The following is a 13420-nucleotide window of genomic DNA, read 5'->3' as shown; positions in this document are numbered from 1 at the left end:
GTCTATTTGTCCGCTGCTTCAGAACTCTTGCCGGAGGGCAGCAGGTCAAAAGGACTGTGCCCGGGATGAGATGGGTCCTGTAAAATCATTTTTGCCCTTTTCAGCCCCTGAAAGTCTGTTCAGACATGTCAAATATGTCCTCTCATGAGTCCTTTAACATCCGTCATTCATCGTGGTCAGTACCATGGACAGCTATTTTCAAGTCATTCTCTAGTATTTAGGTTCTGAGGGTTTATTTGCAAACGGCCGATACACTGACCATCAAGGATCTTCCCCCAAAGTCAGCGCTTTGCATTGAACAAAACTGCCATTTAAAGTTTCTTTTTCCCGTTGAATGATAAAATCCACGGTGAACACGTTGAACAATTGTTAATTTCTTGATTTCTAGTGAAGTCTAGAACGTAGAGCAGTTTAGTTTACCGAGAGAAGAATGAATATACTTTACAGGAAATATGCGGTTGAGCTCGCTGTCATTGATTCGTAAGAAGAGTGAATGACGTCCACAGGAGAAGGTGCAACAGTACCTGGGTCAAAAATATGAAGAATATAACAACTGAACATAACTTTTTTTTATTCAAAGGTCTTTTTATTGTTTTTTTTCAATTTTCACAAAATAATTACATACAAGAGATTTGAATTAACATAGTAAATAGGATAAATACCTATAACCCTCACATGTCTTGCTCCAACGGAGCCCCATCCCTACAACTAAATTATTGTACCATTCAGAGATGAAAATAAAGACAATAAAATTAAAAATAAACAAAAACATACAAATAAATAAAAAAAAAATATAAACAAATAAAATAAAGAAAAATAAACATTACAGATAACGAGTAAGTACATTATACAATATAAGGGTCAGTAACTGAACATAACTTTGATTTAATAAAGTTCATTTTGTCCATGGCTTTACAATTTAATTTGCTAATCGTTTTTGTCGGACAAGACATTTTTAGGTGTTTTCATCAGAGCCTTCATCAGAGTGACTCTGATGAAGGCAAAAGGAATCGCAGAAACATGTCAGGTATTTAAAAAACCTAAAAATGTCTTTTCTGACAAAAAGAATTAGCAAATTGAAGATAACTTTGCATGTCCAAAAAGTTTGATAATTGTAGGTGAATTTTTTTTTGTGGCGTGAGATGAATCCAGAGAGGTGTTCTGTTTGAAGTAATATGCTATACCTGTTTTTTTTATGATGATGGATGAATAGCTTACGCCATGGTACTGTACCGTCTTTTCATGGGGAAAGAAACTTTTATGTATAAATTCATTTTTGAACATGTTTTCACGTGGGTAAGGACACACATCTGAAGCATTATGTAACTAACTTGTAGGTACTTTAACTATTATTTTGTTCTGTTTCTCAGTATCATAATTTTATACAAAGATGGGAAACAAGAAGGTAAATGATAATTGTTATCGATATGTAGGAAATAAATGCTTCGTAGCCTCATTGATTTGCATTTTTACCATGTCACTATATGCTCTGTTATTATTTAGAAACAAAATGGTTTTATGTGAGCACAAAAAAACACAAGAAACAGGCATTTATGAAGTACAAAGAGCTTATCTAAAACTGTACCTATATTCTTGTGAAACAAAGGACCAAAATCATTATCAGTGTTATAGTTTGAGTGCTCAGAGAAGCAGTGATAGATAAGGAGGATGAAAGTAAGTACTACCAAGGATTGTCCGGATGTAATCTGAAAGGGTGGCTTTTTAAGTGACAACGGTAGATAAGGAGCGACACTGGTGTCTTATATCAGCACAGAGCTCCTTTAATGTGAGTCTCAGGTAACCTTATGGCTCGCTGAACGATGGGACCACTAAAAATCCCATCATTCTGGAAGAAAGCAGCGTTTTTCCCCTTTATTTTCCCCGCGGACCGACTCAAAACGTTTTGAAACGGCGAGAGCCGGTCTAGTGTACAAAGACGACGAATGGCGTGGAAAAAAAACCTAATGACTGAAAACCAGGCAGCGGTGGCATTAAGGATTAGCTGGAGATGTCTGATGGGAAGCACATTAACTCAGCAAGGGTGAGGCTGCTGTGGTTGGAGGGATGAGGATCACTCGGGATGCCTTCACAGTGTGGAGAGGATGACCCCCCCCCGATCATGTAAACGAGGAAGGATGGATGCTGCGACTGTGTGTTGACATTATTAGTTTGTTATTACTTTGCTTTAGGTATTTTGTATTTGTATGTATTTATTTGACAGGGACAATGCAGTCAAACATAGATACAAGCTTGCAGCTGATGTGATGCATGTAGAGTTTATAGCTAGTGCTAATTCTCAACTCCAGTCCCCATTTGGGCTCTTCCACAACATTGCAGTACAATATACAGGACTGTCTCAGAAAATTAGAATATTGTGATAAAGTTCTTTTATTTTCTGTAATGCAATTTAAAAAAAAAAACAAAAATGTCATACATTCTGGATTCATTACAAATCAACTGAAATATTGCAAGCCTTTTATTATTTTAATATTGCTGATTATGGCTTACAGTTTAAGATTAAGATTCCCAGAATATTCTAATTTTTTGAGATAGGATATTTTAGTTTTCTTAAGCTGTAAGCCATGATCAGCAATATTAAAATAATAAAAGGCTTGCAATATTTCAGTTGATTTGTAATGAATCCAGAATGTATGACATTTTTGTTTTTGTAATTGCATTACAGAAAATCACAATATTCTAATTTTCTGAGACAGTCCTGTAAAATTCATATACATCAATTAAAAAGACCATACAATTCAATAATGCAATATAGCATTTACATGATATAAAACCTTTCCTCACTCACTCTCCCACACAAACATACACACTATTTACAGATGACTACAGTTTAGATTTTTCTTTAACCAGGTTTTAGTTTTGGTGATGAACATGTTAAACTCTGAGATGGATTTAATTTCTGATGGCAGTGAGTTCCAGAATTTACAGCTCTTATAGGAGAAGGCTGACTGTACGAAAATTGTCCTGCAGAACGGAATTTTGCAATTGTAGTTTGAGGAGGTTCTGGTGACTTTGTTGCTGTTTTGTCTCTCAACAAATCGACAAAGTGGCTCAGGTGCCAAGTTGTTTATACACAGGTGAATTCTGGCGGACATCTCCTCCGTCAGACTGGGCATCTATTCCTTTCTTTTCCTTTTTAAGATGATGTGGCTTGGGATCAGAGGTGTCAAAAGTATTCACATTTATTACTCAGGTAGAAGTATAGATACTAGAGTTTAAAAATACTCCTGTAGAAGTTGAAGTATCAACTCAAGTTTTTTTACTCAAGTAAAAGTATAAAAGTACTGGTTTCAAAACTACTTAAAGTATAAAAGTAAAAGTAATGTAAGGGGGAAAAAAGCCATTAAGGACAAAAGCCATGGAAAATGAATGCATCTTAGTATAATGTAAATATATTAAAGAACCATATATGTACTATTGAGCATTAACATGTGTTTCAGAGAGCAGAAGATATGATGACTAGTTGCCTATAAGTATTGTAATGGTGCAAAAAGTCGAACTTCAGAGGCATGTTATCATTTATCCTAATGTTTATTGGAATGTACATCCAAGTTTAGTTGCAGGAATCTGAGGGAACGGATGTAAGAACAAAACTGGACAAGAACATCTGAAACAACCACAACCAAATTCACTCTATCCGGATGGAGCAATTTAACTGGATAGTTTTATTTTAAAGGCCGAAATGAAATAGAGTAACGAGGCTCTTTTTAAAATGTAAGGAGTAAAAAGTACAGATAATTGCGTGAAAATGTAAGGAGTAAAAGTAAAAAGTCGTCTGAAAAATAATTACTCCAGTGAAGTATAGATAACCAAAATTTCTACTTAAGTAAGGTAACGAAGTATTTGTACTTTGTTACTTGACACCTCTGCTTGGGAGGTCTTTATTAGCAACTACTAGACAGGAGAGGGAGGGGCCCCGCAGCAAGGGCCACCAGCCGGGACTGGGACCGGGGCCAGCGGCAGCCTCCATCCATACAGCGCCGGCTCATCCAGGTGGGCTATCTGGCGCCCCCTGGGTGTCCTCCGTATGGTGGGGAGAACAGTGGCCAAGTGTGGGACTGAAGTGTCTCTCCTTTTGTAAGGGAGGAATGAGGGGATAGCCCCCGACGGAGGAGCCTCTGTTGTGAGGCAGCTCCCTGCCAGCTGGAGCAACGTGTCCTTGCAAACAGAGGAGAAAACAGAGAAGAAACCCAAGCACCGCTTATCAGGGGAGCCGTCCCACTCCCACCTGACTGGCTTGCATATTTTTCCTTGTGACTAAATGTTATCTTAGCTCATGTTGGTGAAACTGTTTCATTGTGCAAACAGTGGGGCTCAGTGATTATCTTGAGCTGTGAAGGTCTCGGTCTTTCCACTGCCAAGGTTTGCTCTGTGTGCAGTTTTTACACCTCACATGGAGTGGACACCCTCCCACACCTGAAGTTAATAATAGTGACAAGGAACTTCTGTCATTTCTAAGGTTTTACGAATTAGAATAGCTGATGGAAGAAATCATCTGGCTTTAACGTTAGCTAGATACAATCTCAGAAAAGCAGCATTATCTGCCGTTTTCAGAGCATTTCAATGAGGTTGGGACTTTGACCAGTCCATTTTCATCCATTCTGTTAAAGGCTTGCTAGTGTGGGACTGGGGAGGGTCATAGTTCTGTTGTGTGGGCAAGTTCTGACTGAGCTTTCAGTGTCGGGCAAATGTCAGCTTTGACTTGTATTATGGCCAAACATCTTCACTTTGGTTTTGTTTATTCCAAGATTATTGATTATTGAAGTCGCGTGGTTTGTTCAGAACTTTGTGACCAAAGTCATGTTGTTTTAAGAAAGGGTAATTTCTCCAAGCAACCCTTCAAACAAGTCCTACCTGCCTTTATTTACGAGCATTTCAGATGATAACTAAGTCTTATCAAGTCTGAGATGTGGCTCTTGGTTTTTTAAGAGTTTCTAAACATGGCCTTTTTCTGACCTTGGGGCTTAACTTATTGGGGCGTCCATATCAGAGAACATCGGACCAACTCCAAAGTTTCCACTTGTGGATAACCTTCTTCATTTTAGAATAATGTATAACTAATTGTTTAAAATATAACATTTCCCATATTAGTTACTGGTAACAGCTACGGACTATTTTTTTTTCACTTGACTATATTTTGACTGACTTTTTCATCTGAAAATCTCTTCCAGTTTTGTTGTCACCAGTTGTTTCTAAAAATAGTCCACTCAAAGACGTTTTAGGAAGTCCAGGTTAATAAAACCCATTTATTTAGATGTTATTTAGATTAATTTAGCAGTGAATGTCACAAAGTTAACCAGATGAAGAGCAGAACATCCGCCTTAAGTCAGGTCCGCACCAGACAAAGGTCTAGGCATTCCCTCAGGGAGGCCGTAATAATAATGTTTTCCAGTCTCTGTATTTTTAATTTAATTTTTCTAATTTAACTCATTAAGACTTGAGGCGCTCTCTAATCAAGTTGTCTCATATTTCATCAGTTCTTATTGGATTCAGTTTAGCAGGAAAATTGATATTAGTATTGTTTCCCATTTAAAAAAAAAAAAAAAAAAAAGAAGCAATTCCTGTGATGTAGCTGGGCCTTGGACAGTTCCTGGTGCTGAAATTAATCAATGAATTATTTAATTAGTATACTCACTATATCAGTTGAAATAGAAATACGACTGTTTGGTGGAAAAACATCATTAATAAAACAGGTACACTAATCCAGCATGTAGTTTTAGCAGTGGAGTGGAGTGGAGAGAGAGGGCTTTACCAGCAACGCCGTATTAAAAGTTGATGACTGAAATTAATTGAGTCACTGCGGTTCCTGGAAAACTTTGCTGATAATTTGAATGCACAATGTAAAAAATAAAATATTCCCACATTACATGAAATAATTGCTTTGAGGAACACTCTTGATGCTGCATTTGACCAAAAAAATAATAAAAAAAACCTTCCAGTAACTTCAAATGGTGAGTTTAATGGAGAGAACCTGACAGTGTTCTGTAAAGTAGGACAAAAAGTGCAATTTAATTTGATTTCAGGCCTGTAGCTACCTAGTGGAGAGGGGGTCGGTTTCTGGGTCTTGAGAACAACCTGTCTCTTCAGCTCTGCAGACGCTCTGTCGGTGTTAATGCCACGGCTGGTGACCTTTGTGAAAACTAATTTGACGGATTAAATTGGAGCAACTTTGATCTAATTACATGTAGGTTCACACTCTTGATGTGGGGTGGGCACCCCCTCATCAAAAGCACCGGCTTATTTCGAGTCCCTAATTGGGATGTGATTAATATCTTAAACTGTGTAATTATAATAAATGAATATACTTGATTATTTTAGCCATAGACTAAAGGGAGATTAATAGGTGAATTAATGTCTCAAGGCTTTCTAATGACTCCATTGGGTCTTCTCATCAAAATTTCACAAGGTACTAAATCATTAATTGGGATTTGCTTATCGTCACCTGTGGATGTAGCATTCATTACGCCGGTCACTGCACTCATGTCACTGCTTTCAAATCACAGGTTATGAAATATTAAATGTCCCACAGTGTTTATGTAAATCAAGTTATCTTGCTGAAATGGCACTTACATTTTTGTGGCAAGAGAGTTCCCGCCAGGTGTGCATGACTTGATTATCATAACAGGTTAACTGATATTTTAGGTTTTGATTTAAGAAAATAAAACTTTGCCTCTGGCATATTAGAAAGAACATTTATGTGTTTATGTTGAGCTGAATTTTGGTTAATATAACTGAGTCTGATGTATAATTTCCGAAGCGTTAAGTACAGTAATTCAAAATTATGACTGTGGAATATGTGATACTGCGCTTAAAGAAGAATTACCTTTTTGTTCATTAATCAATTGATTTAATTACTTTTATTTTTACCCCCCCGGTGGGATTGTTTCAAAGATTTATTCGAAGTGAAGTACTCAACGTCATCTCAAAAGCGTACACATGTCTGGCAGCTCAGACGCTGTTCACAGATGCAGGACAGATGTTCTCCTCAGATCACCTGTACAGCCGTCTCTAACAGCAGAGACTAAAAACGGACAGTAGAGGGCAGCATTTCATTAATATTGTTTCTTTCATTTAGTAAGTATTCTTTACTGTATCTCAACCACTGATAAAAATGTTTGCTTTCTTAGCAGCAGTATAATATTGTATGTGGATTCACATCTTTCTGTTGTTACACAACAAGCTTCTTCTGCATCTGGTTTACTGTTCAAGCGGACTTTGTGATTGGAAAGAGAAAACACCTTGAATATCGTGTTGAATTGACTTGAATAATGTGACAGAAATGATACAAGAACTGGCTAAACGTGTCAGAGATTTAGGCCCTGATAACTAACAAATTGATTATGCAGGAAAAGATGTTCAAATGTTCAGTGATGTAGGCGTTTGTCACACACATCCTAAAATAGCAGAATAAAACTGCGCAGAATTTGGTTTTCATGTAGTTTTGTTGCATTTCAGACAAAACTTTCCGAACCTGAGTGATCAGTTTAAAATCACTAAAGGAGATTTCTGTTCCCATATCCACGTTTAGAAACGTAAGCAAATGTTGTAAAGTGGTGTAATGTAAAGTAAAGTTGGTCAGAGGAACGCAGTTAACATCATGATCTATCATCTCTCAGAGTTTGTTGTACAAAAAAAAATCAAAAATCTGCATCAGTTAACAAACTAGTCAACCTGCCTCCATCCTGATACGCACCTCTCAAAAGAGTCGCAGATTGTCGTCTCACAGTCACTCTGCTGACAAATTAGTGGGCTGCGGCGTTGCCGCCTCGACAGGAAAAGCAGTAGCAGAGAAATGAAAGGGAATGGTGTTTATTCCCAGAGCTCAACCCCTCTGTCGGCCTGTCACTCTTCCCGCGGCCCTGAGGGGCAAAGCGGAAGGCATCCTGAGCTTCCTTCCTTCCATACCTGTTAAATCATTCATCATCCAACTGCCTGATTATTTTAAAAAGCTAACAAGGCTTTGGTTTCTTGAGCGTGATTGTGTGCGTCTTGGGGAGAGAGAGGGAGCACAAGCAGGGCATAGCTGGCGGTGGGATGCACCCCGTGGCTCTCACCGCTCCTCTCCTCCTCTCCTCCTCTCCTCCTCTCCCCATCCCCTCATCCGTCACACCCCCACCTTTCTCCAAGTCTTTTGGTTCTACAAAACTTTTAGTGGAGGGGAATCTCCCACCTCCTTTGCTTATCCTAGTTCTTCCAGTCTGCACTGCCTCCTCTCTCCTGGCCTTGCCAAGGTTGTGCGTCTGTTTTCATGCAGTTGTGTGTGTGTGTGTGTGTGTGTGTGTGTGTGTGTGTGTGTGTGTGTGTTTGTGTGTGTGAGAGAGTGTTTTGGCCTGTCTGTGAATAGAAGGCAGAGTGCCAGAGGTCGGGGCAAAGGCCCTCCTGGGTTGGCTTGGCCAATAGACCCGATATCAGGAAAAGCAGCATGTTCATGAGCCTCTGAGTGTTTGTGTTTGTGTGTGTATGTATGAGAAGAGCCGCTGGGCATCAGTATGGTTGTGTGGTGTTTGGCTCATCTTTCCCCTCATTTTTGTTGTAATGTATTTCATATTCCAGCAGACTAACCTCACTCATTAGCCCTCTCTCTGTGAATGTCATATAAATGCTCTTTTTGTCAATCCGGCGTGGGATTTATGTCCCGATATTCATCCCATAGCTATGTGTTTTTATGATATACTTTGCTTTGATCTTCTTTTTTTTTTTAAACATTTTTGCAACGTGCCCTGGATACATATTTTACGAGTGACTACATAGCATGTGTTTAATTTAGTCAAATTGTTCACCCTTGTACTTTGTATGATGTGCCCAGAGACTCAATTGTCTTGTCTTTTTGAGGAATTACCGATAAAATGAAGCACATTTACAAAAAAATTTACTTTTTCTTCTCTGTTTCTTGGAGAAAACTTGATAAAAACAGTTACTTCTTACCCACATAGTTTCTCGAAGTACCAGTAAAGGGAAACTTAAAAAGCATATCCTCAAACCACCCCTTTTCAAGTTGTCGTGTTGCAATTCACCTTAATCCATCTTCTTCATTTAACACCTGAGCTTTTACAAAAAAAAAAAAAAAAAATTGCAAGCAGTTTAGATTTATTGGATAAAAAAAAACACAGTAGGACGATACCAGTGAATGTTCCGTCTTTTATTGGGGGTAATTTTTTCCCTGTATCTGCTCAGTAATGAATAATTCTGCTTCTTTACCTTTTATTTTTTAAATACTTTTAAGGTTTTATAGATTTAAAGTTAGCTGATACACATGGTCAGGTCATAATTTTCCTATTGTTCACTCTATCAAACTTTTTTTATAATATTTTCAGTGTGTATTTAATCCTTGTCATGATTGTACTCATCTGGCAAGGTTCTTGACAGTGACTGTGATCTTTTTAGTTTCTTTTTCCCCCAATATATTCAGTCACCTTTTGCATTCCTTCAGTCCCATTTAACCACTCCCACCACTCAGGTGTTGGGAGTCTCCATGACCAGGAAAAGCTGGACACCAAGGTTGAAATATTTTAGGATGAACTGATGAGTGACGCAATATCTTTATCTACACTCGCTGTTATGGAAAAGATTCCTAGATGCCTCTGAAGTTTCATAGGCCTGATGTTCACTGGTTATTAATGGATTTTAATGACTTATATTAAAGGAAGAAATTAGACTCATTAGCGCCACGACGACCGTCGGGGTTCCTGCAGCCAACAGCGAAGCCGGCACGGGTAAATCAAGCTCTAAATATGACTTACAATGTTATCTTACCTGGTCAGTAGGAAATGAGCCTTGTCAGCATCTGTTTTCAGTCCCAATTCAAGTTGAAGCTGCCTCCATGACTCAAACGCGTATCCAATGTTTACTCGTGCGCCGCCGAGAACGTGCATGCAGCGTCATTTGACGTCACATCCGCAGGACAGCACGGGAAATTCCGGTCACAATTGCAGCACATTTTGCAGCACACAGCCTGTTCAAGGCAACGGAGAGATACGCTAGAGGGCTCATTATTTTTGGTTTGGAACGCTTCATCTGAAATATTACTAGAAAACTTAAAACGTATACGAATTTTTTTCATAAATCCTGCCTCAATCTTGCCTCATGCTCCTTTAATTTAAGGCTAAAAATGCAAAAGTTAGTTATTATCTAGATTGTGTGTCACATTTGCTCATCGTATTCACTTCAATTGTATTGAGTTCCTACTTTGGTGCTGAAATTCTTAATAAACCTTTTTTTAATTTTCCATTTTTCAATGCCGATTAAAAACACTCTGCTTGTCAATTTAAAACCAGATTGTATGACCTCTTATTGAGAGGTCATATCATTTAGATTTAAATATCTCACAGGGGTGTACTCACCTTTCTTGTAGGGGTGGGCAAAAATATCGATATGGCAATATATCATGATACTTTGCAGACCGGTTTGATATCGATATTCAACATTTTAATATTGATTTTTTTTCTTTCAAATAATAAATCACGTTTCAGATGGCTTGTAAATCCAGTATGACTTTATTGTATACATGGGCTTAAATATTATTGCTGGTGTTCATTTCATAATATGTAAATAATATGAAAAGCAGATGCTGCAAATATGTTGTAACTTTAGCTTGTATAGTTACAATAAAACGGCATGGAATGACATTGTTTTGACTCAGTTTGTCTCATGAATAATGCCTTTTACAGTTTTTAGTGAACTATGTATAACATCGCAATATATTGCAAAATTTGGATATTGCAATATCGTATCGTGACTCAAGTATTGTGATGTGTATCGTATGCTGAGGTCCTTGGCAATACCCACCCCTACTTTCTTGTATGCAATAGATCACCTCATTCATCTCTCCTCAATTAAAATTAAACTGCTATAACTCAATCCAAAAGGTAAAGTAAGGAAGATTCTCCAAAATGTAAAATGTAAAAATATTGCTCGAACAAGTCTCATATCAGATGTGATTTAAAAAAAAATGTTGTCAGTAAAAAGCTGATTTAGGCACTTAATAATTTGAGTTACAAAGTTCATTTTTCACACCACTTATTCATGGCGTTTTTGGACTCTGTTTGAGTGAGTTTCCACGTCAGACCATACGACATCAAGAGCTCACAGGGATGTGTCTAGATAGAACTGGGTCTGTGCTGATTTCTTCGTTATTATGCAAATTGTTTTTATTAGTTGGTAATTAGTCATACCAATTATTCTGGTGTTTGCAATTTCTGTGGAAACTAATGACAGTTAGGTAAGTTAATTTCTCACAACAAAACAGAGTTCCAGGAAACAGCAGCTTAATTCAACCTCTGCAAAGAAGGCTTTGCTGGTTTTATGCTTGAAAATGCTCCATAAAGGCTTTGAACTGGAACAACTAAAATAAAAGCAATGAAATCAAAAGGTGACGACCAAATCAGACTTTAACAAAAAATTGCAGCTTGTGTGTGAATCATTTTAGTGGGTTGGACTCGTTCAGACTGATTGCTGATCAGGAAATAATTGCATTTCTAATTGTCTTGAACCTACTTTTAAGATTGGTTCAACACGTCTACTGATTGAGTATTTTTGTTTCTTATTCTATCACAAGTCCTCTTTTTACTTTAACCTGCAACATGAAAGAAATAGATAATTTTTATGCTTTTTATAGGTAAATTTGAGTATGGTCATTGGTATTTTACAGATACTGTTAGCCTGCCCTGCCATCGGACCTCAGTAGTAATAGTATGACACCATGACCCTCTGCTACTTGACCAAATGTGTTTTACTGTGTTTCAGTTTTCACCAACATGCTGCCACCTTCCTCTAATCTCCTGCTGTCATGACCTTTCTGTATCTTTCTGCGAGGCACTGCACTGCTCTTTTCTCATTCTGCTGCTCTCTTTCTCTCCAGCAGTCTCCTGTGACCTCTCAGACCAGCAGGCAGTGTCCTTTGACCCCGGCCAACATGGCACCGTCTCCCTCTCCCACTCCTTCCAGCCCTGCCCTGCAGACCTCCTCCTCTTCCTCCTCCTCCTCCTCCTCCTGTCCTGCACTTCGACCTGTGAGATAACATTCTTTGCGTTTTCTTCTTGTGGCATCCTCGTCCAGAAACACTGCTATGATGAAGTGGTAACCTAAAGATTAGGTAGGAGATTGTGACATATGACAATGACCAAAATGTGTAAGGTGTCAGCAAAGTGTGTTTTACACAGTCCAAATGTTTGCTGCGCCAGTAAAGGTGAAACAGCCTTTTTTGTTGTTGAAAAAAATGTGATTTAGGACATTGAAAAGATCATAATGCATATCAATACTATTTGCTATGAAAATGTTTTATCTGTAATAGCATTTATTGTTAATTTTTTTCTCAAATTCTTTGTTTTTTATGTCACATTTATTGACTAATTCATAATGCTGATATGAAATTGTATCAGAAAGAAAACACTCGATTAGGAAGTCCAGACAGTATTTACTTAACTGACTGGGAATATACACCAGTCAGTTATTATGAGGTAAACTGATGAACACTGCTCATCCTGTTGCATTACAATGTTCTGCTGCCAAAGCCTGCATCCTGGAATTCATGTGAACTGGTATTTTGGCATGTGCCACCCACTAAAAGGTTTGTTTTGCAGACTCAGTAATATTATGACCCTACAGTGGGCGCCTCCTCCAGCAGGTCGGCTGTGCGCGCCACAGCAGATTTCTTTAGTGCTCTAAGAACACAATAAAGAATCTGAGGTCCACGTTTGGTCTCCACAACCCCCATGGGACCCAAAATTCATAGAAATGTCATCAGGGCAAAAAAAAGGATCTATTGTTTCCCTGATTTTATCCGCTGATTGCAGTGACGATGTTATTAACAGACTCACGCAGACCCCCATGACAAGGGGATGATCAAATCATTTTGTAGCCAACTCGTGCTACCAGGGTAACCGGACAGGAACGAGGACACGTGGGTTGGCAGAGAAAAGGCGGACTTTATTGGTCACTGTCGGTCAACGCACGCACGCCTGCTCGCTCGCTCCCATTGCAGCTATCGTGTTCGTGTCTCAGGCGGCTCCGTTTCCCCTTCCGTCTCCAGGGCCTGCACACTACTGAAGTACAGAGGCAGGTAGAGAGATTGATTAGACACACCTGTGCACAATCAGCTGTTAAACCGCGTCACCTGTGCGCTACTCTCCCGCACTCCCTGGCTGAGTCCGAAATTGCATACTTCCACCCTAATGAGTATGCAAAAACAGTATGTGAGATTTTTTAGTGCGTCCGAAACATTAGTACGTACACAATAGTATGCGCTATAAATACTCATTCCAGAGAAATGTATAAGTGTGGATTGATGGACACTAGCTAAGCAGAAACTTCCCACAATGCAATGCTTCCTCCCAACGGCAGGAAGTGACGTGTGCGCTCTTAATAGTACGTCTGAATTAATGCATACTACTGATATTTACTCAAA

The 13420-nt window shown here is 38.6% G+C and overlaps 1 protein-coding gene across 2 annotated transcripts in view; it reads left to right on the top strand.

Moving 5' to 3' along the window:
* Nucleotides 1-13420, top strand: part of LOC133463827 (transcription initiation factor TFIID subunit 4-like) — a 124841-nt gene that overhangs the window by 15067 nt on the left and 96354 nt on the right. The window contains exon 3 of one of the 2 annotated variants that reach the window (XM_061745569.1): nucleotides 11876-12025. The exons of the other annotated variant lie outside the window; for it this stretch is intronic. Within the exon in view, the coding sequence (XP_061601553.1) occupies nucleotides 11876-12025 (150 nt within the window). The remainder of the gene's footprint in view (nucleotides 1-11875; nucleotides 12026-13420) is intronic. 2 annotated transcript variants of the gene reach the window in all.

This window comes from Cololabis saira, chromosome 2, assembly GCF_033807715.1.
Source record: "Cololabis saira isolate AMF1-May2022 chromosome 2, fColSai1.1, whole genome shotgun sequence".
Lineage (NCBI taxonomy): Eukaryota > Metazoa > Chordata > Actinopteri > Beloniformes > Belonidae > Cololabis > Cololabis saira.
The sequence above is the reverse complement of the archived record's forward strand: the minus strand, read 5'-3'. Positions and strand labels throughout refer to the sequence as shown.